We start from the raw sequence: 26,800 nt of genomic DNA on the forward strand, positions 1-26,800 counted from the left end.
AGATACACAAGCACACTGAAGTAAATAAATACATTTGCTTTATAAGTAAAGACAAGTTTATTCTAACACCACCAAACTCCTTGTTAATTAAGCAAGACAGCATTTACCAGACAGGAGGAGATCAATAATTCTGAGTCTTCTTTTGTCCAATTGTATGCTGTATATTCAAGGGCATTATTCTCTCCTTGCTGTTTGCACATATAAGCACAGTTTCTTTCAAACACGGTGCGGATGCCTTTAAACAGAATTACACTAGTCGTGCAACCCATCCCCAAGGTGTAGATGTTCAGATTTCTAGCAATCTCTACTCCATCTCGACATCATCTTCCTTGGCTCTTCTGAGCAGGCTCCCACTGTACCATCCTCATGACAGGCAGTTGCCGGCACCAGAACAGAAGGGAAGCTCCGAGCTGTTGCACTAGAATCTGCTCCTGCCCAACTGCCTGACAAAAAAAAAAAAAAAAAAAAAAAAAAAACCAGGCTCCGAGTGTCAAACAGGAGGGGTGGTGCAAAAACCAGATGACACACCTCGGATGCACCAAAATCTTTAAGGTATCGTTTTTTCCAGTAGATTGCTTCCCTGTTAATACCAAAGAACAAATAAGCAGGAGATTTACATGTGGTTAACTGGGAAACTGCCGGCTCCTGTGGATTTGCTTAGGATTGTTCGGAATCTCAGAACCTGCCCAAAATGAAAAAAATGGTGCCAGACAGCCACCCTGCTGCAGATGCTGCTGGAAGGCACAAAGAATGTTCATCTGCTGCAAGGAATCACTCTCCCAGAATGCTTAGCCCAGCATCTATATTAGCAAACATCTCTTTCCTTGACCTAAATATGCTGTTTGTTTAATCCTGCATCCGTGAGGAACAGAGAAGCAAAAGGAAAAAAAAAAAAAAAAAGCCCAAAAATGAGAGAAATCACTAAGATGACTGCTGCTATGGAAACATGTGTAAGCCCACTTCAAACAACCTTTTGCATGTGTGGGTAACAGCTTGCTGACAGCAAATCACAAGGGAACACAAAATTGCTGTGTCAATCTTGACTTCTGCCCACTTCCACTCTGCTAGAGAGAGGACTAGCAACTTTGCACTACTTAATACAATTCTCCCATCTCTGGTACCCAAAGACGCAAATGAGAACGTGCATAGAGTCACCTGATCAGGCTGGACATACACCTTCTGAAGCAGCACTCTAATATGCGACGGTACATACACACGGAAGTCCCACAGTCAACAGGGCTATTATCTGGGGTGCATAAATTAATCCAGGTCCCTGCACTGCAGAATGAACTGGCTAACACTATACTACCATATGTGTGTCTTCGGCGATGGTGAATAGGGAAACTTGTCACTGATAAAATACTAAATTGACCCTTGCATTCCCCTTCCGAAAACTGAAAAGTAAATTATGTAAAAAGACTATGATGAACTCACAGGAAAACCCCTCCCACCTACAATATGTATCTAGAAAAAAGTTACTGCTCTTTTAAGATCTGTTCTGAATTCTTCCTTATTTCACAAGGCAACAGATGGTTTTCATTTTCTATCTACAGATTTCAAAGTTAGAGTGAATTATAATGACTGAGTACCTACTGGTTGGTAACAGAGACCAGTGTAATGTAATAAAAGCAGATCTTTAGAGAATACTATGTGGTCACATAATCTCAAAATTTCTGTTTTTTATGGTTAGTTTACCTATTAGACCTCACAGATAAGCAAAAATCTAGGCTTCTTTCTCCTGCATTTTTATGCAAACTTTCTCGAACAGCCACAGAGATCAAAGGAGTAAAGATACTGGCCACATGAAAAAAGAACAAAAACAAAACACCAGAGTAACTATACGTGGTCTAGAGCATTCAGCTTCAGAATTGCAATTCTGTTAAAACAGAGCTACCATGTTCAAGACTACACCCAAGTCCTGACATCAGAACAGCCAATTCTTCATGTGACATCACAATGCTGGCAGATAAATAACATGAAAACTCATCTACACAGAAACTGAATATTGTGGACTATAAAACCCTCAACACATGGGTTAAATTACCTATCTTGAGAATTCCAAATGCTCACCATCAATCTTAACTTCTATACTGCAAGGAAAACAATTTAAAAAATAATAGTTCACTGAATATAAATAAAGATGATACCTAGAAATTTAAAATTAATTTATTATTGTTACTACCTATTTTAGACATCCTGGGTGCAGAAGCCAGGGAATATTATTTGAGATACAAAAGATTATGCTTGAACTTTACAAAGGATTATAAATGATAACCAAGCAAATTTTAAAGCTGCTGGTATGTTCTATTTGAATTACTTTAAAAACTCCTAAGTTAATATTTAAAACAAGGGGACAGAATGGAACAACTTCCTAACAATCATTCAGAGGAAAAAGAAATATTTCTTAGGGACCAACTAATAGGCATTTAAGCAACTTGTATTAATTTTAAATATTAATCATTTTCCAACCAACAAAATCAGTGGGCAAGAAAAACAACAGAAAATATTTAGAGCAAAGGGTTCGACAAGGCTAAAAATGAGTTTCATGCTGATAGAAGCATGACAAAATGAATCATTCAAATGTGATTTTGGTTTCACTGATTTTTCTGCATCAGAATGATCTTGGATTAATCTCAAAGGATAATTACCATGAATTCCATCAGAGGACACAGAGATGGTGGCAACCAGTTCAGCCACCTACGGAGTATGCGTTTCAACTTGGAGATCACATTTGCTCTCTCGTCTTTAAATGTGACTTCTAATTTTCACAATTCCCAAGACTGAAAGTCTGCCCCTGACTCCGTCTCGAGCCCCAAGCCCATGTCTTCCTCCCCTGCTGACAGTGACACCCGACTCTCCTAGCACCACCTCACCCTCAGATGTTCCAAATCAATCATCTTTTGGTATGACACCCTGGGATGGTATGTCGGCACAATGACAGATTTTTAAGCCATAGGAAGGAATGAAGTAGTGATTTAGGCTACAATATGGACGAACCTGGAAAATGTTATGCAGAGTGAAAAAAGCCAGTCACAAAAGACCTCCTATCGTAGGCTTCTATTTAAATGAAATGTCTAGAAGAGGCGAATCTGTAGAGAAAGAAAGTCGATGAGTGGGTGCCAGGGAATGGGGAGTGATTGCTAATGGGCACAGAACTTCTTTTAGGAGAAAAAAAAATGTTCAGATATTGGACACTGTTTCTAACACATCACTGTCTGCGAATATACTAAAAACCACTGGATTGAACACTTTATACAGGTGAGTTCTATGGTTTGTGAATGTAATAAAGAGCCTGACTCCACTATTGGTCTTTTACTACCGACAGCTTTAAGCCTCCCTGCTCTTTTCCCCCTTCTGTCCCACATCTGGACAAACTTGAAAGGAGGTTCCAGGTGGCTCCTTCCTGTGGTCCCAGCAGGAAATTCAAACCCCTCAGGAACCCTCACCCTGGCCCTACCCGCTAACCGCCACAAAAACCCCAAACCAGGCTCAGGACCTGCTTGGGAGCTGCCCTGCTCTCCTCAGAGAGCTCATTACGTGAGTAATAAACCTCTTGACACCCTTCTCCTGAGTGCAGTGTCATTAGTGTCAACATTCAAAGCAAATTTGGGGTGTGAGGGGGCTGGGGGAGGGTCCATCCTCTTTCTGTGGAATGGCCCCAACAGTGACATATATCTCAATAAAGCTGTTACTAAAAATGGGAGAGGGGAGGGAGATAACATCTACTCTGCCCACCCTGGAAGGTTGTCAAGTTCAAATAAAATAATAGGTGAGAACTCAACCAAGAAATTGCTGTAAACATGTCAGTAACTATTGTTTTATATTGCACAAAAGACTTACTGTGTAGCTCGAAACAGCCACCTTGCTTAATGAATTTACAACTTCGGAATGTTGCTCTGGCCCGAATACAGGGAATACAGGAATACAGAAGCCAGGGACCAGGGAGTGCCTGGGGCTGCCCTCCGCGTGTGCATTTTTTTCCTTCTTTTTTTTTTTAATTTGAGAGAGAGAGCAAGCGTGCATGGGGGAGAGGGACAGAGGGAGGGAGAGAGAGAGAGAGAGAGAGAGAGAAAGAGAAAGAGATAGAGAATCTGAAGCAGGTTCCACACTCAGTGCAGAGCCCTATGCAGGGCTCGATCCCCTGACTCTGGGATCATGACCTGAGCCATAATTAAGAGTCAGCTGCTCATTAACTGAACTACCCAGGTGCCCCAGGGGGTGCATTTTAACCTAGGAAAGGAGCTCCAGCCTGTATAAACCACCAGGAACCTGAATAAACAGTAAGTTCAGGTAAGACGTGCTGCCCCACTCAACAATCACAGCTAACCTCAGCCATTTGGCCACAGAGACCACAGCAAGCAAGTCTCAAGCTCTGAGCCCCGACCCGAAAGAATATCCATCTAGAACTGCTGTTCCCATGTGCAAGCCTCTCCTTGCCAACAGCCTTTGTGTTTGAAATATGTTCTAAAGGTCGGGTTAGTTTGACAAGTAGATTTACTTCATACTCTCTCAGGAAACTGTGCATAAGGAAGAATTTTAAATAACACCAAAAACATCAGGAACTACAAGCTAGAATTAATATCATATCTCAAACAGATAGAAGTCTTCTACCTCGGTCAGACCTTGGGCCCTACCTTACGAGGAGACCAGGAAGGGAGGGAAATTCTGTCCATTCTGCAGTGGCTAAAATGAAGATCTCATGTAATGATAATACATCACACTCTAGGGGCGCCTGGGTGGCGCAGTCGGTTGAGCGTCCGACTTCAGCCAGGTCACGATCTCGCGGTCCGGGAGTTCGAGCCCCGCGTCAGGCTCTGGGCTGATGGCTCGGAGCCTGGAGCCTGTTTCCGATTCTGTGTCTCCCTCTCTCTCTGCCCCGCCCCTGTTCATGCTCTGTCTCTCTCTGTCCCAAAAATAAATAAACGTTGAAAAAAAAAAAATTAAAAAAAAAATACATCACACTCTATCTAACTGCCATTACAGTGGCCAAGTCCATAAGAAGAGGTAATCTTCATCCCTGACAGTCCATACTACATTTCTCATTGCAGTGAATTCTGCTGAACAAAGAAACTGTATGTAAGTTGGCCTATTACTCCTTATTCATTTTATATTAAACAGTATAATCAAAGTTAAGTAGTGTGTCTAGCATAGAGCCTAGTATATACCATATGCTCGATAAATGGTGGTCTCCTCCACGTTTGCCCCAGATTAAAGTTTTTTCTTCCCATTATACAGTGAGATAGTTCTTCTAAAAATACAAGCACTTCTTACACAAAACTCAGGCATATGAGAATTTAAGATCTAATAAATTCAAACTACAAATTCTTTATATCGGTAAAATATGACTCAAAGACAGAAAGGGAGTGTCAGGGAACAAGAAAAGGGAGTTAAGATAGTGAAGAAGGAGTGGAGGTTTTAGCAATGATCATTAGAAAAAGTTTGTTGTTTTTTTAAGTAAGGGAAATCAAGGAAGTTTTATTACATAAGGACCTTTTTAAAAATAAGGAAAAGGTGAACTCTCCGATCATTGTGTATTTCAGGAACATAAAGCTCAAAATTGTGGGAAAGAAGGTAGACTTACAGCATATCTAAATTTATCCATCATTTATCATCCCCACCTCCAAAACACACGGAAGTGCCACTATCAGTCACGGTGGGATGAACAAAGACGGCAGGTGGGCCTCACAGCCAATGGCACAGACAGGAGTTTTAGATCCTCAAAGAGCTCAGTGAAACAAACTAATTTTGGTAAAAATTATCTCTAAAGTCATACCCACACAAAATATTTGAACCAAGCCTGCTGCTAACAGTGGTAATTAAATGTTCCCAAAAGTAGACAACACAAAGTTACACATGTGTCTCCATGTTGGCGCTAGAATATTAGAGAGACTATTAGGAAGGTGACAGGTCCCTGTGGGGTGCTCTGAACATAGAGTGACAAAGTAGGAGTGGATGCAACCAGACTGGCTCTCCAGAACAGAGGGCAGTGGTCCTCCAGAGATGAGCAGACTCTCAAAAGAAATTAGAGGGGTGCCTGGGTGGCTCAGTCGGCTGAGCATCCAACTTCAGCTCAGGTCATGACCTCATGGCTCATGAGTTCGAGCCTCACGTCGGGCTCTGTGCTGACAGCTCAGAGCCTGGAGCCTGCTTCGGATTCTGTGTCTCCCTCTCTCTCTGACCCTTCCGCATTCATGCTCTGTCTCTCTCAAAAACATAAACAAACATTTTTTTTAAAAATTAGAGAATCTTCCTTTTCAGTACTGGCAGGAGACTGAGTTAAACAGATTTTAAAATAAAACAGAACTCCTAAAGGAAGAAAAGGTGGAGTTAAGAAGACCAACTTACTTTGCTAGTAGGAATATAAAATGAATATAAAATAGCCACTGTGAAATAGAGTATGGTGATTCCTCACAAAATTAAATGAAGAATTACCATATGACCCAGCCATTACACTTCTCAGTAAATGTCCAACAGGGCTGAAAGCAGAGGTCTGAGGAGGTATTTGCACACCCATGTCCACAGCGGCATCACTCAAATAACCAAGAGGTGGAAACAACCTAAGTGTCCATCTACAAATGAATAGACAGAATGTGGTATATATATATATACAATGGGATATTATTCAGTCTTAAAAAGGAAGGACATTCTGGGGCGCCTGGGTGACTCCAGTCAAGCGTTCGACTATTGGTTTTCGCTCGGGTCATGATCTCATGGTTTCATGGGCTCTGTGCTGGCAGGGTGGAGCCTGCTGGGGATTCTCTCTCTCTCCCTCTCTCTCTGCCCCTCCTCTGCCCACTCTGTCTCTCTCAAAAATAAATTAATTAATTAAAAAGGGGTGCCTGGGTGGCTCAGTCAGTTAAGCGTCCGACTTCGGCTCAGGTCATGATCTCACAGTTTTTGGGTTCAAGCCCCGCGTCGGGCTCTGTGCTGACAGCTCAGAGCCTGGAGTCTGCTTTACATTCTACGTCTCCCTCTCTCTCTGCCCCTCCCCCACTTGCATGCTGTCTCTCTTTCTGTCAAAAATAAATAAACATACATACGTACATACATACATAAATAAAAGTAAGGACATTCTTACACATGCTACAATATGGATGAAACTTGAGGACATTATGCTCAGTAAAATAAGCCAGACACAAAAGAACAGATACCGTACAATGGTGCTTAAATGACACAGCTAGAATAGATACTTTCCTGGAGACAGAAAATGGAATGGTAGTTACCAGGGGCTGGAAAGAAGGAGGAATGAGGAATTACTGTTTAAAAGGTATAGTTTCAGTATTAGATGACAAAAAAGGTCTGGAGATAGATGGTGGAAATGGATGGTTGAACAACACTGTGCATGTACCTAATGCCACTGAACTGAGTATTTAAAAATCGTTAAAATGGTAAATTTTATATGTGTGTATATATATATTTTACTATTATAGAAAAAAAAAAACAAACAATGTACTTACTAGACACTGCATTCCTATAACTTCCAGGACCAAGTGAAATGACAGAAAACCAGGAAGGTACCAGTCTCTCCCCATGTCTGACCCTGGCCCTCACAAAAGGCAGAGGAGTCCAAGGAATAGGCTTCATAATATTTATATTCTAATTATTTCCTCATTCCACTTGCTTATGAACCTCTTAGAAAAACCTTCCAGCTATGAACCAGCACAGAAACAAGAGAGCCAAGACTTAAAATCCCGATTCATAGACAACTTCTACATGTTTCACAGAGAACTACGAAATGGAGAACCAACACAGCTGAGGGTTCCAATTTATTTATCCCTCGGCTCAGGTAGCTTCAGGCAAAGTCAAAACTTCAATGACCATTATGGGAGGTTATGAAGCAAAATCATAGTTGGCGAGGGAGCTCGGTTCTTTGAAGAGAAAGCAATAAATCCGTAAGTGTTGATCCTGTCAAATATGAGAAGCTGCCAGAAGAGCTCACCTATTTGCAAAGCTTTCTATCCCCACTGAAACCACAGGGGGGTTGGGGGGGGAGCCTCCGTAGAGGGGGACCGATGATGGCACAGATCGTAATGAATGCAATAAGCACCAACGTCCAACTGTAAATGAAATACTGAGTGAAAAACAAGGAAGCTGAGCAAACTCAAAATGGAATAATGAAATCAGAACTCACAGTGACCTCCTCCTGGCCTCTACCAGCCTCTTCCAAGGAAATTCTATTTTAGGCAAACATTTGAAAAGATCACTTAGCGGCAAGGTGTACTGAATGTAAACGACAGAAAAGATACACAGCATAGTTTATGTACAAAGGCACTCGGGAAACAGCTTGTGTGCTTCAAATACGGAGTTACGGTTGTGGGAAGGTTGTTCTTATATGCGAAGAGAGAGACTAAAATTCAGAATCTACGCACCTCAACTCCTCGTATCTCACATTTTAGCAGCTGAGTATTTCACATCTTTTGCTGTCGTGTCAATATAGAAATACTGCCTCAAACATAATTAAAAACTTCTTGAGGGGTAAAAAGGAAAACATAAACAGGCAATCTGAATTTATCATTTTTAAAACTAATATAGTCAGATTTTCAGTTCGATTAATCAAAAGGTAAATAATGAGAAATAAAGATACTGCAATGGTTACCTTCCCAAATTATAGAAGGGAAAATGCAACTTTTCAAAATATTCCTATGGCTTTGAAAAAACAGAGTAAACAGACTCAAAATAAAATACGTACTCCTTTGTCAAGGCTTCTGGTCAAGTCAGAAGGAACTAGACATATGCTATATCCCTGCTCATAAGGCTCAGGAAGCTCTATTCTCTGAGCCCTTGTGAGTTTTTTATTTCTTTTTGCAAAGACACAAAATTCAGGACTTTATATGATTTATATATAGCCTATGGTTGGGCTATACTTAACTGTAACTGTGTTTTAAAAGAATGGTACTTTGGGGGACACCTGGGCGGCTCAGTCAGTTGAGCATCTGACTCCTGATTTTGACTCAGGTCATGATCTCATGGTTCATGAGCTTGAGCCCCGTGTCAGGCTCTGCTCTGACACCACAGAGCCTGCTTGGGATTCTCTCTCTTCCTCTCTCTCTGCCCCCTGCCCCCAGTCTCTCTCCTCTCTCTTAAAATAAATAAATAAATAAATAAATAAATAAATAAACAAACAAACAAACACTTCAAAAAAAAAAAAAAGAATGTTACTTCGAATAAACATTTCCTGATGTGTAAGTGAATTTCACTCAGTCAGAGACGTGAGAAACTTCCCGGGAAAACACTCTCCACCTGAGACTTGGACAGATCACAGATACTGCATCCCTCCATGCCAACTAAAAATAGGACCCAAATAAGATATACAATTGAGCAATAAGTAAATGAAAAGTCATCAGAGAAGTATAAATCAAAACCATCACATAGCACTTCGTATCTACTAGGACAGCTAAAAAAGATAATTATAAGTGTTGGTGAGGATACGGACAAATTGGATTCCTCATACACTGTCGGTGGGAATGTAAAATAGGGCAGCTACTTTAGAAAACAATCTGGCAATTCCTCACTCAAATATAGAGTTACCATATGAACCAACAATTCTACTCCTAGCTATACACCCAAGAGAGTTGAAAATATATGTCCATACAAAAGCTCGTACATGGATGTTCTTAACAGTATCATTCATGATAGCCCCAAAGCAGAAACAACCCAAACGTCATCAACTGATGAACGATATGTAAAATGTGGTATATCCATGCAACGGATTATTGTCCAGTAATAAAAAGGAATGAAGTACTGACACATGCTACAACGTAGATGAACCTTGAAAATACCATGTTAAGTGAAAGAAGCCAGTCACAAAGGATCACATATTATATGATTCTGTTGGTATGAAATGTCCAGAACAGGCAAATCTTCAGACACAAAAAATAGATCAGTGGTTGCCTTGGGCTAGGGGAACGGGTAAGGTGGAACAGGAGGGTAACAGCTGAGGGGTACAGGGTTTCATTTGGGGGTAACAGAAGCGTTCTGAAATTAATTATAGTGGTAGATACACAACACTGTGAGTATACTGAAAACCACTGGATTGTACACTTTAAATGGGTGAACTGTATAGTACGTGAATCGTATCTTGATAAAGCTGTTTAAAAAAACACAAGACCTATCAGGCACACCTATAAAAAGCTGAATTTATCTAGAAAGCACTCTATCCTTAACACTGTTATCTTTCCAAAACATATCACTATCCCCAACACAGTGAATTCTCAAAAGTACAGAAGATAAAGGGGGAAGATGATTTCTTTAGCAAGCAAGCTATCTATCTGCTTTATATTCACAGCGCACACAAGGGAAACCTTTTGTCTGCTCTATAACTTTGGCTCGTACATTTTGTTAGGCAAGGTCTGGGTCTGGGTTGAGCCATCTATCCCAATTCACTTATCCCAAAAATAAAGAAATTTCATTTAAAGATCTTTTCCCACAAATTTTTCATCTCTGCTTTAACCACAAGGCTCTCAAAACCCAAGGGGAAAAAAACTGCATGGAGAGAAAAAGAGGAAGGAGGAAAAGAGATTATTAACAGGGGATCTGAAATTTTATTCAAATCACAGAATTGGGTCTATTTAGGTCATTCCAGTCACCTGAACTACATAGGAGATTAGCACTTTAAATGTAAATTTTAAGGTAAAATTTAAAGAAAACATTATATAAATAGCGCTTGGCACATCCTTAACAGAGTATGTTACATGGACCTATGCCAGACACTGAGACAGAATTCAGTCACGAGATCTCACCTAACCTTCTAAACAACTCTAAAAGTGAAGTTTTATAGGTGATCTCACTCATGATTGACACCCCTTGACCTTGTTACAAGCAAACAAGATTTCCAGAGAAACCCATCTTCATAGGACCACTAAAGGACTGCAACCAACACCGACATCAAGTGGGGTGAGATGACTGACAAACCACAGGGGGTTGGAGATAAGTAACCCACAAGTTCAAATGCATCCTTAGACCAACAGCTTTCAAAGTACTGTCACCATGAATTATATCAAGAAGTGACTTGTAGGGGCACCTGGATGGCTCAGTCAGTTAAGCATCCAACTTTGGCTCAGGTCATGATCTCGCGGCTCGTGGGTTCAAGCCCCGAATCGGACTCTGTGCTGACAGTTCGGAGACTGGAGCCTGCTTCAAATTCTGTCTCTGTCTCTCTCTCCCTTCCCCTCCCCTGCTTGCACACTGTCTCTTCCTCTCTCTCTCTAATATAAACATTAAAAAAATTTTTTTAAGTGAATTGTAAATGATACAGTAAATGTGTATAAGAACATTCCCCCCCAAAAAATGTACCCATAGAACATATATTACCCTACATTATTTTCTTTTTTTTTTAATGTTTATTTATTTGGGAGGGAAGGGGCAGCGAGAGAGGGAAACAAAGGTTCTCAAGCAGGCTCCATGCTGACAGCAGAGAGCCCGATTTGGGGCTCGAACTCACAAACCGTGAAATCATGACCTGAGCCAAAGTCGGACGCTTAACCTACTGAGCCAACCAGGTACCCCTACACTTTATTATGTTCTATTCCAGACTCTCTAATCTATTCTAGCTCACTAGAGGGAAGAAAAGAAGGGAAGGAGGGAGGAAATCGGTCATAGCCCACTCAACTGTTTTCAGGACCAGTATGGCTCCTGGCCTGCAGTTTGAAAACACCACACATATCAGTTATTACATAGGGTCTGTCAGCTCTTGGAAGTCCCCAGTCTCACCACATGCTCTCATTACCTACAAGCGGCTGGCCCAGGAGAAGAATGAAGAGGGAATTTGTAAACAACACTCTGAAGGGATGGTGTTCATTGCATATACTCTCCATCAGCTGTCTCTCCCCAAGTCAGAAGACACTGGTCCAGGAATCGAGGGGTTGAAGTGACCCCTCTCTAGTAGCCCAAGAACACACTCCATCCCTGCTAGTATAGACATCCTGGTTTTAAAGGGAAGAATGTTCGGGGCGCCTGGGTGGCACAGTCGGTTAAGCGTCCAACTTCAGCTCAGGTCACGATCTCGCGGTCCGGGAGTTCGAGCCCCGCGTCGGGCTCTGGGCTGATGGCTCGGAGCCTGGAGCCTGTTTCCGATTCTGTGTCTCCCTCTCTCTCTGCCCCTCCCCCGTTCATGCTCTGTCTCTCTCTGTCTCAAAAATAAATAAATGTTAAAAAAATAAATAAAATAAAATAAAGGGAAGAATGTTCTCATTAAAGCGAGACCACAGTGTACAATGAATCAGGTCTGACTGCCATCTGGCCTTTGGAGGCTCCTCAAGCCACTAAACCAAGAGGCAAAAGATGATGAGGCGCTACCCACTGGGGCAAGAGAAAACTGGGCAGCTGTTCCAAAGAGCAGTTCTTCAGGGCATCTCTTAGCATTTCTATCTCTAAGTCCAAGCCTCTGAAAAACCACAGCAACCAACAGAAAGGTGGGGCCACTGAGGATTCAGGCACTCAGGTGAAGAATTCTAATCAGTTGAGGTCCTGGCTGGGGGCAAAGGAAATGTGGAATGAGTAACAGGAGAATAAAGATCTAAATATCAACTACTGCCAAATAGCCATTTAGGGAAGCAAACACCGCAACAGCATTGCTTATTTCCCACTTGCTTGCTGCTTGGGGGTGGGTGTAGGTACCGATTCCTTCTCCTTCCTTTCATACTATTTTATATAAACACTGTGATTGAAACTTGACTCTACAATTTAAACTTTGGGTGGCACATATTCCTATGAGATTGCAACTGAATTTTAAGGGCTAATGAAAAAACTCCAGAAATGGATAATGTGACTTTCTCCCAAAGACAGATACGATGACTAATGAAATGTTGTGACTTCTTGTTTTGAGGAGCTAGTGAAAGCATCTTCCTCTGAGTTAAGGGTATCTGTGTTCTGTTAGGCTGAAACATAGTTGTTCTCGTTGTGAGGAAGCTCATACACGCACAGGGGGTGGGTGTGCATACTGAGTGCTCAAAGGGGTGGGCTGTGCCAGTTATTAAGCTATTGTCTCCCAGCTCCAGCCCCAGCCTTCCATACTCAACTCTGTGATGCTGGCTCCGAACACCACATTCCGCTTTACCAGTTGGCTCCTTATTGGGCTCACCACCAGGAGGCACCAGAGAGAGATGCAAAGCTGCGGGAGGAAAGGGAGCATGCTCCTTGGTGCCTGCTTCCTGCGGGCTTTGATTGCTCCTGTCACCCTGCAACACTCCTTCACCTGGCAGCAGCGGGTCCTTCCTGTGAAGCGCCTGAATCAGGTCTGCCATTTTCCCAGCACTTACAGACCCATCCTCATCACACCCCCACAGAAACCATCACCAGCTGCCCAGCACCCTCCAGGTCTTGGTTTCGGCTCGGTGGGCAGCCCCTCCAAGCTTCTAAGATTTAGTATCACAATCTCCTTCCTTGTCCGCCCAAGCCCAGCGGATGGCTGCTTCTTGCGGCCACTACCTCTATGACATGTTAACATTTTCTTTTTATGTTTTCAATACCTACTCAACAACTTTATACCTAGTAACAATTCTTTATATTTAACTCTCTCAGTTAAAATAACTGGTGTGATTTGTGTTTCCTGTCTGGACCCTATTATACTATACTAGGGTCTAAACAGTTGTGGGGTTTTTTTAGTTTATTTATTTATTTTGAGAGAGAGAAAGCACAAGTGGGGGAGGGGCAGAGAGAGAGGAGGAAAGAGAATCCCAAGCAGACTCCGCCCTGTCAGCACAGAGCCTGACGCAGGGCTCAAACTCATGAACTGTGAGATCATGATCTGAGCCGAAGTTCTACACTCAATGGACTAGGGCACCCTGGGGTCTTAACAGTTTTAAAGGACTAGATCACCAAAGGATGAAAATGGTCAATAAGTGCAGAAAAAGATGCTCAACATCCTTAGGGAACAAATTAAAACTACAGTGACATCCCACTACACATCTAATAGGATGGCTAAAATTTTAGCAGACTAGCCATACGGAGTGTCGGCAAGGATGTGGAATAACTGGAACCCTAATAATGTGGGAAACCGTTTAACAGTGCCTAAAACTGTCAGAGAGTTACCATCTAACCTAGCGGCTCCACTCCTAGGTATTCCCCCAAGAAAAATGAAAGCACATGTTCACACTGGGATGCATGTTCACAGCAACATTATTCGTGATAACCAAAAAGAGGGCAATAACCCAAATGTCCATCAACTGGTGACTGGATACACAAAATGTGTTTTGTTTGGAATGGAATACTATTTGGCAATAAAAAGGAATGACGTACTGACACATAGCTACCGCATGGATGAACCCCAGAAATATCAAGCTAAGTAAAAGGAGCCAGACAGAAAGGCATATATTGTCTGATTCTATTTGTAACTTTAGAAAATGTGAGTCTATAGAGACAGAAAGCAGATTAGTGGTTGCCTGGAGCTGGGGATGGGAACTGAAAATGGTCACGAGATTTCTTTTGGGGGTGACAGAAATGTTCTACAATTAGATCATGGTGATGATTGCACAAATCTGCAAATTTACTAAAACTTGTTGAATTGAACTTCGTGGCATATAAATTATACCTCAACGAAACTGTGAAACAAAAGACTAGGGAAAATATTTGAAGAAAATATGACCCTAGAAAATCTAGTGTTGGAGACAAATGAAATAAATCATGATAAGAAACCACAATGCCCTGATAAGTAAAATGAAACATTTGTGTCTAGACATACATATAATTGCATGTGACAAATACAGCATGCCTACGGACCAAACCATTTCAGCAAACAGAATCATCTTTCTTCCAAATGCTTAAGAATAGATCTGGTTGTGCAGCATTAAAGACATGCCCAGCTTGAGTTAAAAGATGGTTTGTTCAAAACTGAACATGTGGGGTACCATAAGCATTCACATCTCGCTAATGTCAATAAAGAGGAAGATACTATTTTGAAGGTGAGAAAATTCTCTCATGTGAAGGGGCAGGCTTTTTCATTTATTTTGTTTGTTTTAAGGAATGCCTCTTAACAATGACAGTGACATTGCTAAGGAAGACAGGCTGATGATGCCTCATTTACAAAATAGCAAAGACCAACTGACCATAGGCAACCAATACAAAATAAGTACATCACTGAAATTGTGCTTGAAATCAGAGAGCATTATAATGTAAAAGTAAGGGATTTCTAAAGATAGAAATAGCTAGAATGGCTAGACTAGCCATTCAGACAGGCAAATAATTTTTCTTAAAACGAATGGCTTAAATTTTGAGCTTATTTGTTGGTTCCTGGATAGTGTCTGTCTATGCTTGATACAAAGAACTATTCTTTAGCCCAATGTTCAGAGCATTCATATTTGAAGAAGACTCTTCCCCCAAAATGCACGTAGAATATCTCAAAAAGGAATATAATGATAACATACACTTTATAATAAATATCTTGTTTTTCAAAATTAGTGTTTTAAACAGTATTTATGACTATAACTTTTTAAAAATAATATTTGGTATTTTTATTAGTTTTTAATAAAAATTTTTTCTGCCATAGAATCCCAATTTGTAGCATTGTGCTTAAGGAAAATAAAAGAGAAATTTAACAGACATTGCTTCAAATGTTACACAGGAACTAATTAACCTATAAGACATGGGTCACCTGTATGACTCTCCCATTATAGATGATAAGATCAAGGCTCAGAGAAGTAAACTAATTTGACCAAAGTCACACAGCTGGCATATAGAATATAAACCAAGGCTCCCTGGCTCCTAAGTCTCTACTGTTAGGACGTCCTTGGAACCACAGTAGAGGGGACGGCCACCTTGCCAGCGCAACCCAATGAAAAGCCCCTAGTAGGGTGCCAGACAAATTGAAGGTTAACCAATCACCGAGCGAGCGACAGCACGACCTGATGCAAAAAAGGCCCACCCGGGCCTAAACCCGGAACCCTGCAGCTTAAAAACCCCACCCCACTACACCTGGGGGCGACTTCCCTGACTTCTCTCTCTCTCTCTCTCCCCCTCCCTCCCTCCCTTCCTCCCTCCCTCCCTCCCTCCCTCCGTCACGGAACCTCGCTGGAGACCTTAGTTCCCAAATAAAGCCTTTGACTGCTAAAATTTTTTTTTTAATTTTTTTTTCAACGTTTATTTATTTTTGGGACAGAGAGAGACAGAGCATGAACGGGGGAGGGGCAGAGAGAGAGGGAGACATAGAATCCGAAACAGGCTCCAGGCTCTGAGCCATCAGCCCAGAGCCCGACACGGGGCTCGAACTCACGACCGCGAGATCGTGACCTGGTTGAAGTCGGATGCTTAACCGACTGCGCCACCCAGGCGCCCCATACTGCTAAAATTTTTTAGCCTCTGACTCCTATCTTTACCCTGCCTTACCCCTGACCCTAACACCTACTGTTTCCAGCATGTCACAAATCTCACTAAAAATAATGTTGATTATGGGGTGCCTGGGTGGCTCAGTCAGTTAAGCATCCTACTCTTGATCTCAGCTCAGGTCTTGATCTCAGGATCATGAGTTCAAGACCCACATTGGACTCTATGCCCCCAATTTTTTAAAATAATAATAATGTTATTTACATAGAGAAATAAAAAATTATATAGTATTTATGAACATAATATATATTTATTCATATTCATATTTATTATGAACATAATACATATTATACCTGAAAGAACACATGAGGTTCCAGTGCTTTATTCAGTTACATTAGTTCCTTAAAATAGATCTGGTCCTCTATTTGGGAAGGGGAAGCGCTGGGGTTAGGTCCTTTTCATCAACTGAAAGGAGAGGTATATACTCAGAGCCAAAGAACATCCAAAAAGATGCTAAGTGGCAAGATATCATTTTAATACCCCAGGGCCCCACCAAAACTTCTAAAATAGCAAAGGTGATTCATGCACAGCCAATGGAAAGTCTCTATTTGAAGGGCCTGCTTCATGATCTACTTGCAACATAAATCCCTCACTTGTATGAAAGGTAAGGAATCATTCCTTCTGTTCCTGATGAGAACAACAGAGAATTCAAGAGCTGATGTCATAGCTACTTGCTTAGGACACACCCCCAATGGGTGGGTGATATTAGAATGCTCCAACTTCCACAAAGCAACAAACTCTGGGAAGACATGTTTGTTAACTTCATAATAGCCAACAGCTTGATCACATCTATTATGTGACCAAAGAAATGTCTTGATGATTCAGTATTTGCTGGGAAAAACTCATGATGCATTTCCTTCTTTTAACCCATCAGAGTCACCAAGGAAGGTCACTGGCTAGAGGTCACCAGGAGATCATGGTACATCCTTATGCTAAGTGGCCTCAGTCCAAGGAAGGTTCTCAGTTTATAGTTCCCACCCACTAAATGGGAAGATGGCCATGTAATCTGTTATCAGTGCCAATGAAGATACAATGAGGATGACACACTAATGTTAAAACTGATTCCAAAATCCATCCAATTATACAAACCCCTGAAACTCCTCGAGAGGATGGCGGCCATGTCCTCTTTATCAACCAAAAGGGGAGGAACTATAAAAATTTATTAATTTATGTGCTATAAATTAAAGTGAGCTTGGTATTTTGTTGCTTCTCCATTGAGGATACCAAACCTGTATAATTTTAAAGGAATTCTGAAGAGTCTGCTTCAAAATATCACAAACTTTTTTGTACTTGGCAACCAACAAGAATGTCAACTTATGTGAAAGTCTTTATTCAGCAGATGTGTGTCTAATTAAACATTAACAGGGGGAGCCTGGGTGGCTCAGTCGGTAACCATCCGACTTCGGCTCAGGTCATGATCTCCGGGTTCGTGAGTTCAAGCCCCACATCGGGCTCTTGTGCTGACAGCTCGGAGCCTGGAGCCTGCTTCAGATTCTGTGTCTCCCTCTTTCTCTGCCCCTTCCCTGCATGCTCTCTCTCTCTCTCTCTCTCCCTCTCTCTCAAAAATAAATAAATGTTAAAAAAAATTTTTTAATTAACAGAAATTATGAAATGAAATCATATTCCCATAGAAAGTTCAAAGTTGCCTAAAAGTGAAAGTTTTCATTTTACTCCATTAAAAATTAATAACAGATTCCAGTAGTCTAAGATATTATTGGCTTTTAGGAACAAATGTGTCAATAACTGTTAAAGAATAGTTCCTTGCTAGGGGCACCTGGGTGACTCAGTCTGTTAAGTGTCTGACTCTTGATCTCAGCTCAGATCTTGATCTTAGGGTCCTGAGTTCAAGCCCCACATTGGGCTCCATGCTAGGCGTGGAACCTACTTAAAAAAAAGCGGGGGGGGGGGGGGTTGTTCCTTGCTATAAGAGCTAAAAATTTTAGAACATGTGATGTTTTAATATATCTGAGCACAGATAACAGATTGAAATAGATATATGTCTGCCTTTCTATCCATCAGGTAAGAACTAAAGACCAGGAAACATTTTGATGATACTTTTTTATTTCTTATAGATAGATCTTTTTTTTTTAAGTTTTATTTACTTATTTTGAGAGAGAGAGAGCACAAATGGGGGGCGGGGGGACACAGAGAAGGAGAGACAGAATCCCAAGCAGGCTCCGCACCATCAGCACAGAGCCCAGTGAGGGCCTCAAACTCACAAACCCTGAGATCATGACTGGAGCCGAGATCAAGAGTCAGACGTTTAACTGACTGAGCCACCTAGGCGCTCCTACAGGAAGATCATTTAATTCAGCCAGGCCCAGTAGTAGAGAAGGCAAAGACAAATATTCCATCTTGGCTCTACACAGAAAATCTGAATATGGAAAGCAGACTAGATGACCAGATCCGGGCTGCTCTGGAAGGGACACAGGACCAATACGTAAAAAGTCTCTAATCACCAGCGTTGCCCTAAGACAGAATAGGCTATTTGGGAGAAAATGAAACTCCAGCCCCTGGATGTACTCACACAGGAGTGGGAATGCCAGTAACAGAAGCATTGCAATGGCGACTGCACTAAAATGGCATCAGAGGGCACTTTGGGTCCTGCAATTTGATGGGTTCTCCACTTTATAGACCTTGGCTGTAACTGCAAGTTCAGTCAGGCAAAATGAGAGCTAGTGTGTCTTTGGTCACATGGGTGGCCTAAAGGGATGGCACAGAGGACACAATAGCCCCAATGTATAAGGTATATTTCATATATCATTGCCTAGTACAACAATGTTACAAGTGAAGGCGCAGAGGCTCAGAGACAATTAACGATGACCAAAGTCACAAAGTACTGGATATCTAGTCCCTCATCCTCAGACTTCCAGATTAGACCTCTTTCTACTCTACCACGATGCTTCCCTGTCAGGCCTCCAAAGAACCACATACATTCCTGACACACAGAAGTACTAAGTAAAAGAAACATTTACACTTACACAGAAAAAAAAAAAAAATCCACAGATCAAAATGCTTGGCCAGCTTCAGGAGTCTACAATATCGCTCCAGTGTGAAGACCAGATCTTTTTTTCCAACTTCAAGTCATGAAATATATTCAAACCACGTGCTCCATCTAGTGGATTAATGGAAGATCCTCAGGATGAAGGAAATGCACATTTTTAATACTGTTCAATTCACACAACCCTGAAGTATTTGTTTGCAGGAGTCAAGGCTGAACTCATTCCAGCTGGTTAAAACTACACTTCAAATTTGCTTCCTCCCCCCATTTGCCCAGTTTTCCCCAACATAAGTCAGTGGGGTGGGTCATGTCACTGGTAATCAAGGTAAAAGCTCTCCGTGGGCGCACCCTCAGCAGGTGTAACTCATACCTGACTCTGAAGCTCACAGACATTCCATAGCCTCTTCATATTACTGCAGTGACTGACTACTCATCATCTTAAGCTCAAGAGCAGACATTCCTCTCAGAGAAAAGAACAAGATGTGGTAGGAAAAATCCAGGCTTAGAAGTCAGCCAACATCCCTGGTCCTGCCAAGTTTCTGAATGTTGCAACCTTAAGTAAGTCATCTAACCTCTGCCTCGATTCCTCATCTGTAAAATATGGACAATAACGTATCCCTAAGGATACGTTAGGGACCTTATCTTCGGCTCCAAACTTCTATTTTAAAGAGGTAATAAAATGGCTAGCATGGTTGCTAGAAAATATGGAGACACATCATAATAATAAGGAATAGTCAAGAAACTGTATGACTAGGAGATAGGTGATACCTGTAGATGCCAGGAGTTGAGTTATCACAAGAACGTAGGTCCTTGTAAACCATTATTAATGTGTTTAGATTTCATCCAGCATGAATGGGGGGCCACCAGATTATCTTTCCTTGACCCACATCTATCACTTCCCTACACTGCCCGAAAACTTGAAGTCAACCCATTCCCTAAAGAATGAAGTAGAATGTTCTTTTTTTTAAATTGTTTAATGTTTATTCATTTTTGAGAGACAGAGAAACAGTGCATGAGTGGAGGAAGAGCAGAGAGAGAAGGAGACACAGAATTTGAAGCAGGCTCCAGGTTCTGAGCTCTCAGCACAGAGCCCTACGTGTGGCTCGAATTCACGAACCTTGAGATCATGACCTGAGCCAACGTCAGATGATTAACCAACTGAGCCACCCAGGTGCCCCTCAACCTCCCACTTTTGAGTGGGCATACTGAATATTAGCAGTAAACACCCTCAACTCAATTAAACTATTAACTGTAACCTTACACAAAATATGAATGAGCACTGTCAGACTGCTGACTGCCTCCTTCACTCTGGTGTCTGCCCTCCCCTATCAATATAATAATAGCAGTATTTGTGAGCTTATGACCTCCCAGCCAAAGACTACATTTCTCAGCCTCTCTTGCAGGGAGGCATGGCTACATGACTAGGTTCTGGCTAATGGGATGTAGGCAGAAGTGATGTGTACAACTCTACAATCATGCACTTAGGGGTGCCAGGGTGGCTCAGTCAGCTAAGCCTCACGTTTCAGCTCAGGTCATGATCTCGCAGTTTGTGAGTTCGAGCCCCGCATTGGGCTCTGTGCAGACAGCTCAGAGCCTGAAGCCTGCTTCAGATTCTGTGTCTCCCTCTCTCTCTGCCCCTCCCCCACTCATGCTCTGACTCTCTCTCTCTCTCAAAAATAAAAATTAAAAAAAATTTAAACTATTAGAAGAACGACCACGTGGAAGATAACACAACAACCAGACAGAAGCAGGCTGGGGTCCCAAAATGGTAGAGTCATCAGTCAAGACGAAACTGTTTGCACTTGGACTATTATGTAAATGAGAACTTAATTTCTATCCTTTATAAGTCACTGTTTTTTGGTCTTTGTTAAAGTTAAATCCTAACTAGTACTAAAACATCTACAAACCTGAAAACAAACATTATGTCCATTCCATGAATATTTATTGGGGACCTACTATGTGCCAAGCATATTATAGACTCTAGAAATACAACTGAGAATAAGATTTAGCTTCTGCCCTCTAAGAGCTCATACTCAGATGGGCTTTTTAAGACTTTGGACTATAGATTAAAAGAAAAAGACAATGTGAACATATAATGCCACCAAACTATACAGTTACACAATGTTTGTTTTACTTTTTTTTAAATAAGTAATCATGCCCAATGTGGTACTTGAACTCACAACCCTGAGATCAAGAGTCACATGCTCTACTGACTGAGCCAGCCAGATGCCCCACATAAACAGTATTTAAACAGTACGTTTTATGTACATTTTACCACAATAAAAACAAAATGTTACAAAAAAGAAAACTGTAGAAGAAACAAATTTTAACAGCGATTTGTTTTCAAGTCATATATCCAATTAAAAAAATTTATCCAGATATATAACTTTCAAAACTCAATAAGAAAAAAAACTAAAAATAGACAAAAGATCTGAACACTTGCCCAAAATGACATACAAAAGGTAGTACATGAAAAGATGCTCAACTTTGTTAGCAATCAGCAAAAATTATTTCAAAGCTCAATGAGCTACCTATACATACCATTTTAGAATGGCGAAAATCAAAGACTGCCCATGGCAAGTGTTGACATGGATGTGGAGGAAAGGAACTCTAACACAAAGATAAGCTGTTGGGGGAATGTAAAATGCTACAACTACCTTGGAAAATATTCTGGCAGTTTCTGAAAAGTAAACATTCACCAACCATATGACCCAACCATTCTACTGCTATGATATTTACCCAAGAGAAATTAAAACATGCATCCATACAAAAGCTAATGTACAAATAGTCATGTCAATTTTATCTGTAATAACCAAAGAATGAAAGCAACCCAAGGGTCAGGTGAATTGATTGATGGATGGATAAATTATAGTATATCCACACAATCAAATGTCACTCAATAAAAAAGAATGAATTATTGATATACACATGTATGAATCACAAAATAATTATGCTGAATGAAAGGTGCTAGACCAAAAAAGGTTTGTAACATATGACTGCATTTTTATAAAAACTAATTTATAGAAACAGCAGATCTGCGATTATGTAAGGTTAAGGAAGGAACAAGAGGGATGGATTACAGAAGGGCACAGGGACACTTTCAGGAGTGATGGATATGTTCATCATCTTGAATGCTGTGATGATTTTACAGAGGTTGAAACTTACCATATTTGACATTTGAAGTATATATTTTTTAATATATGTCAATTATCCTCAATAGAGCTATTTAAGGGGGGGGGGAGTTTTTATGGTAACATTTTCACACAGATTCAAATGCATGATCTCTTGTTCTTAGCTTCCATCAATCTAATTCAGACTCTGCTCTAAAGTTATCAATATACCCTCGTATTACTAACTATTAATCTGAAAAGCTGATATAATAGAACTTTCAACTCAAAACAAAACTGACTTCTGAGAAAAGGGAAGAAGAGAGTGCATTTCACACTCTCTGTCCTTTGGAAATTAACAGGATTCCAGTTTTCCCACATGCTACTTTGGCTTCTCCCACGGGAAAGTACATTTACACTCAAGCCTGTGCATGTGTGCATTCTTCAAAGGGGGACTTAAAAAGGAAAGGATAAGAAGTGCCTAGAAATTATTGAGCATTAATCGATGAACTGAAGTTCTTAATTCCACCATGAGAATTTCTCCAAACACAATGAAAAACTCACAAATACAGTATCTATTTGATAGCTTGGAAGCTATACACATCTGCCGCAGGACCATTATTGTGTCACATCATCTTCTGAATGACTGTAAAATAGTTTAACTTTTTAATCCACGTGATTTATACCTACTTACTTTCTTAGATAATTTCTAAATAAAAATCAGTGCTATTGCATTTGTTATATCTAGCATAAAATACTAAAACCTTTCAGGAAACATCTTTTATAGATTAATTTTAATGCATCATTTAAAAAACAACATCTGTTGGGGCAATAGATCCATCCAGTAAATAATGTATTAATTTAAAAACAACATCTGCTTGAGCAGTAGACCCAGTAAACATTTTTTGAAGTTAGAAAATCTATTGTTTTGTACACATAATAATTATGTTAATAAACTCTCCAATACATAAGACAGGATCTTAAAATGTCTTAACACTGCAGCTCACAAAATAAACCCTGTAATTTATGGGTGTTAAAATGGCTGTACAATCTAACTTTTAAGTGATATTATTGTCAACCATGACTCATGGGAAGAAAAAAATGTTTTTCATTTCTTAACACTTGGGAGTTACTTTATTTTTAACTACGAAAATAAAACCTCATTCTCAAATGAAACTGTGGGAAAATGTTAACAAAGAAGAAACCTCAATAGAAAGTAATACATGTAATACTTTAATTGAATCCTGATAATAATAACAAAGCATAGCAGTTATTCTCTGCAAAATGATGCCATTGGGTTAGCGTTCTTTCCACAAGCACTATGCTTGGTGGAGGAAATTTGGCGGGGAAGTAATTCAATCCCACGAGTTTCTGTCTAGTGGAGTTTTCTACAAGAGGGGAGCACCAGCCCCTTCCTGTTTCCTCCATATTCACTCAATCATTAGCACAGCAACATCGTTAAGGAGGCTGAGTAGCATTAGACTTTGATTATAAATTCCTGCCTTAACTACCTTTTGGGAGTTAGAATTTTCAGATAATACTGAGAGGGTGTTCAAATTCAGAGAGGCCCTGGAGTCAGACAGCCCTGGCTTGAGGAGCTCCATCCACATGTCTCACTGGCATGTAACCCTGAACAAGTTACTTAGTGTCTCAAAGGCTCAGTTTTCCCATCTGTTAAAGGGGGACACAAACATTACCTTCCTCTAGCATAGTGAGTACTCCATTAACACTAGTTTATTACTATAGAGTTCTTTTTATATCACAGTCAGCAGAAGGGCCACCTAAAGTACTGCTGAGATCTGAGTAGAAAAAAGAAAAAAATACACTTTTTTTTTTATTTTTGGGACAGAGAGAGACAGAGCATGAACGGGGGAGGGGCAGAGAAAGAGGGAGACACAGAATCGGAAACAGGCTCCAGGCTCTGAGCCATCAGCCCAGAGCCCGACGCGGGGCTCAAACTCACGGACCGCGAGATCGTGACCTGGCTGAAGTCGGACGCTTAACCGACTGCGCCACCCAGGCGCCCCAAAAATACACTTTTTTAATGGTACTTTCTGGGAAACCAAAGATATCATTTGTAGAAATCTATAAATTTCAGGAAAATATGTACATGGTGATTGTGTAAATAAAGTGTTCTGCTTCAAAATTCAATCCAAATATTGTACCAGAAATTTAGTGGCAGCATAAAGCATTCATTGATCCCCAGAATTCAGGTAGTCATTCACTAAACATCTGTGGAGGGCTCCTCCTCTGTTCCAGACTCCAGGGAGAGGAAACACAGAGAGAAGACACGCTCCATCCCTACAGGAGCCCATGATGACACAAGGTGGGGAGACTAGAGGGAGGGTACAACTCAGAAGAGAACGTACTGACCAACCCCCTCCTGTCCCACAGCTCCTCCCAGAATCCCCCAGACCATCACTGCAGGAGACAACGCTCCCCAAGCCAGCAGTATAACAGATTGGCTTTACAGAATGGAGACTGGTTTGGAAACCCACACAAACATTTGTCCGCAGAGTTGGTTTTCCTATTGCCAGGCATTCAACTCACACCCAAGGTGGGCCCCGTCTGTCCACAAGCATCCAAGTGCCATCAGGCAACAGTGTGGGGCTGTTGGGTGGCAGTGGGTGTGCTTCGGTATTAGCCCACTAGGGCTGCCATAACAAAGGGCCACGGACAGGGTGGCTTACACAACAGAAATTACTATCTCACAATTCTAGAGGCTGAAAGTCTGAAATTAAGACGTCAGCAGGGTTGGTTTCTTCTGAGGCCTCCCTCCTCAGCATGTACATGGCCGTCTTCTCCCTGTGTCTTCACATGGTCTTCCTTCTGTAGGAAGGAATCACATGATCTCTTCTTGTAAAGATACCCATCGTATCAGATTGAGGCCCACCACCATGACCTCATTACTTCTTTAAAAACGTGATCTCCAAACATGGTCACATTCTGAAGTTCTGGAGTTTAAGACTTCAATATGTGGACTTGGGGTGGGAGTAGAAAACATCTTAGCCCATAACACAGAGGACTGAGCATCTGTAGCCAGGGCATCGTTGAAAGAAGTACAGGGAGGCATGAAGGTTTTCAAGCAGGACATCAAGTAAAAATAAGCCACTTTCTCTTACTCTGCTAGAGAGAATACATACTGGTAAGCAGATACATTTTTCCCCTGGTTTCTTTACATTCTTCTGAATGTTTCAAATAGCTTCTACAATAAGCTAAGAATGAACTACCTTAATGTCTAAAAAGCATCAGTCCCCCAAGAGTTGGTCCCCTAGTGCAGGCAATGGGGTGCCTAGTATGCTTTCTAATCATCAGTATACAGATGGAGAGTACGGTGTGTTGAATGGTATCCCCCAAAAAGATATGTCCCTGTCCTATCCCCAAAACCTATGAAAAAGAGTCTCTGCAGCCGTAATGAAAAATATTGAAATGAGATCATCCTGGATTACCCAGGTGGACCCTAAATCCAATAACAAGTGTCCTCATAAGAGAGAGAAGACAGGAGACACAGACCCAGGGGGAAGGCCACACGAACACAGAGGCAGAGACTGTTGCTTTAAGCTGCCAAAGTTGTGATAATTTGTCACGGCAGACCCAAGAAATAATACAGAGAATAATATGATTGATACAGGAAATTCTGTGGTTGTAAGAATTTTCTGGTAGCCTTTTATTGGCAGCTGACAGTCAGGCACCTTTATTACTGTTGTAGCCAGTATTCTTTTTTTTTTTTTTTTTTAGCTAAGACAGAAGAGATGATTTATTGTACACTATTACATTCAGCCACAAATGAAAACAGAATTAGTCCTGAAAGTCACAGGTACAGGGCAAAGGACCAAAAGGGACTGTTTTGGTATGAGCAAGGTAGGTCTCTCAAAGGTGGTCGTTGTGACCAGATGGCGATGGATGTTCCAGATCCATTGAATCAAGCTCTAGAAAGTAGGCATGCAGTCCGACAATTTGTACCAGCATCTGTGGCTTCTCGCTTTCCTCATTTCTGCTCCTGTGGCTTCCACGGGTGCACGAGCTAGAGGTTTAGTTGGCCCTCGGCCTCATCTTTCTTCTTTTTTTGCTTCTTCCTCCACTTGGCGCTCATGTTGCAGAAGTTTCCAAGAAGATGGCACCAAGGCCAAGAGCGTCGCCAATAACTCTTAGAAACTGCCAAGGTAGGTGTGACCTCCATTCTACAAATACTCAAGCATGCCCCAAAAGCTAACTTGCTTGAGATGATGCAGTAAGATGTGCTAGAGAAGCAGTTCATGTCCTGGACTCCACTAAATGTGGTCTTTTTCCTATATCTCCATGCCTTCCTCCCAAAAAGTAGTTTTGCACACTCTCCAGCCTCCTCCTCCTGCACCTCAGCTATCCACCCCCTCAGTCC

At 41.3% G+C, this 26,800-nt stretch overlaps 1 protein-coding gene across 16 annotated transcripts in view; it reads right to left on the bottom strand.

Annotated features, from left to right (window-relative positions):
• The window catches only part of DOCK9 (dedicator of cytokinesis 9), a 291,308-nt gene that overhangs the window by 222,347 nt on the left and 42,161 nt on the right, over positions 1 to 26,800 (bottom strand). For 6 of the 16 annotated variants that reach the window (XM_045055293.1, XM_023252809.2, XM_019828880.3 and 3 more), the window contains exon 1: positions 108 to 389. The exons of 5 other annotated variants lie outside the window; for them this stretch is intronic. In XM_045055293.1, coding sequence (XP_044911228.1) covers positions 108 to 269 — 162 coding nt within the window. In that variant the 5' untranslated portion in view covers positions 270 to 389. Of the gene's footprint in view, positions 1 to 107; positions 393 to 26,800 lie in introns of those variants that run through there. 5 more of the 16 variants (XM_019828909.3, XM_019828903.3, XM_011280686.4 and 2 more) reach the window with 3 other exon arrangements.

This window comes from Felis catus, chromosome A1 (genome assembly GCF_018350175.1).
Source record: "Felis catus isolate Fca126 chromosome A1, F.catus_Fca126_mat1.0, whole genome shotgun sequence".
Lineage (NCBI taxonomy): Eukaryota > Metazoa > Chordata > Mammalia > Carnivora > Felidae > Felis > Felis catus.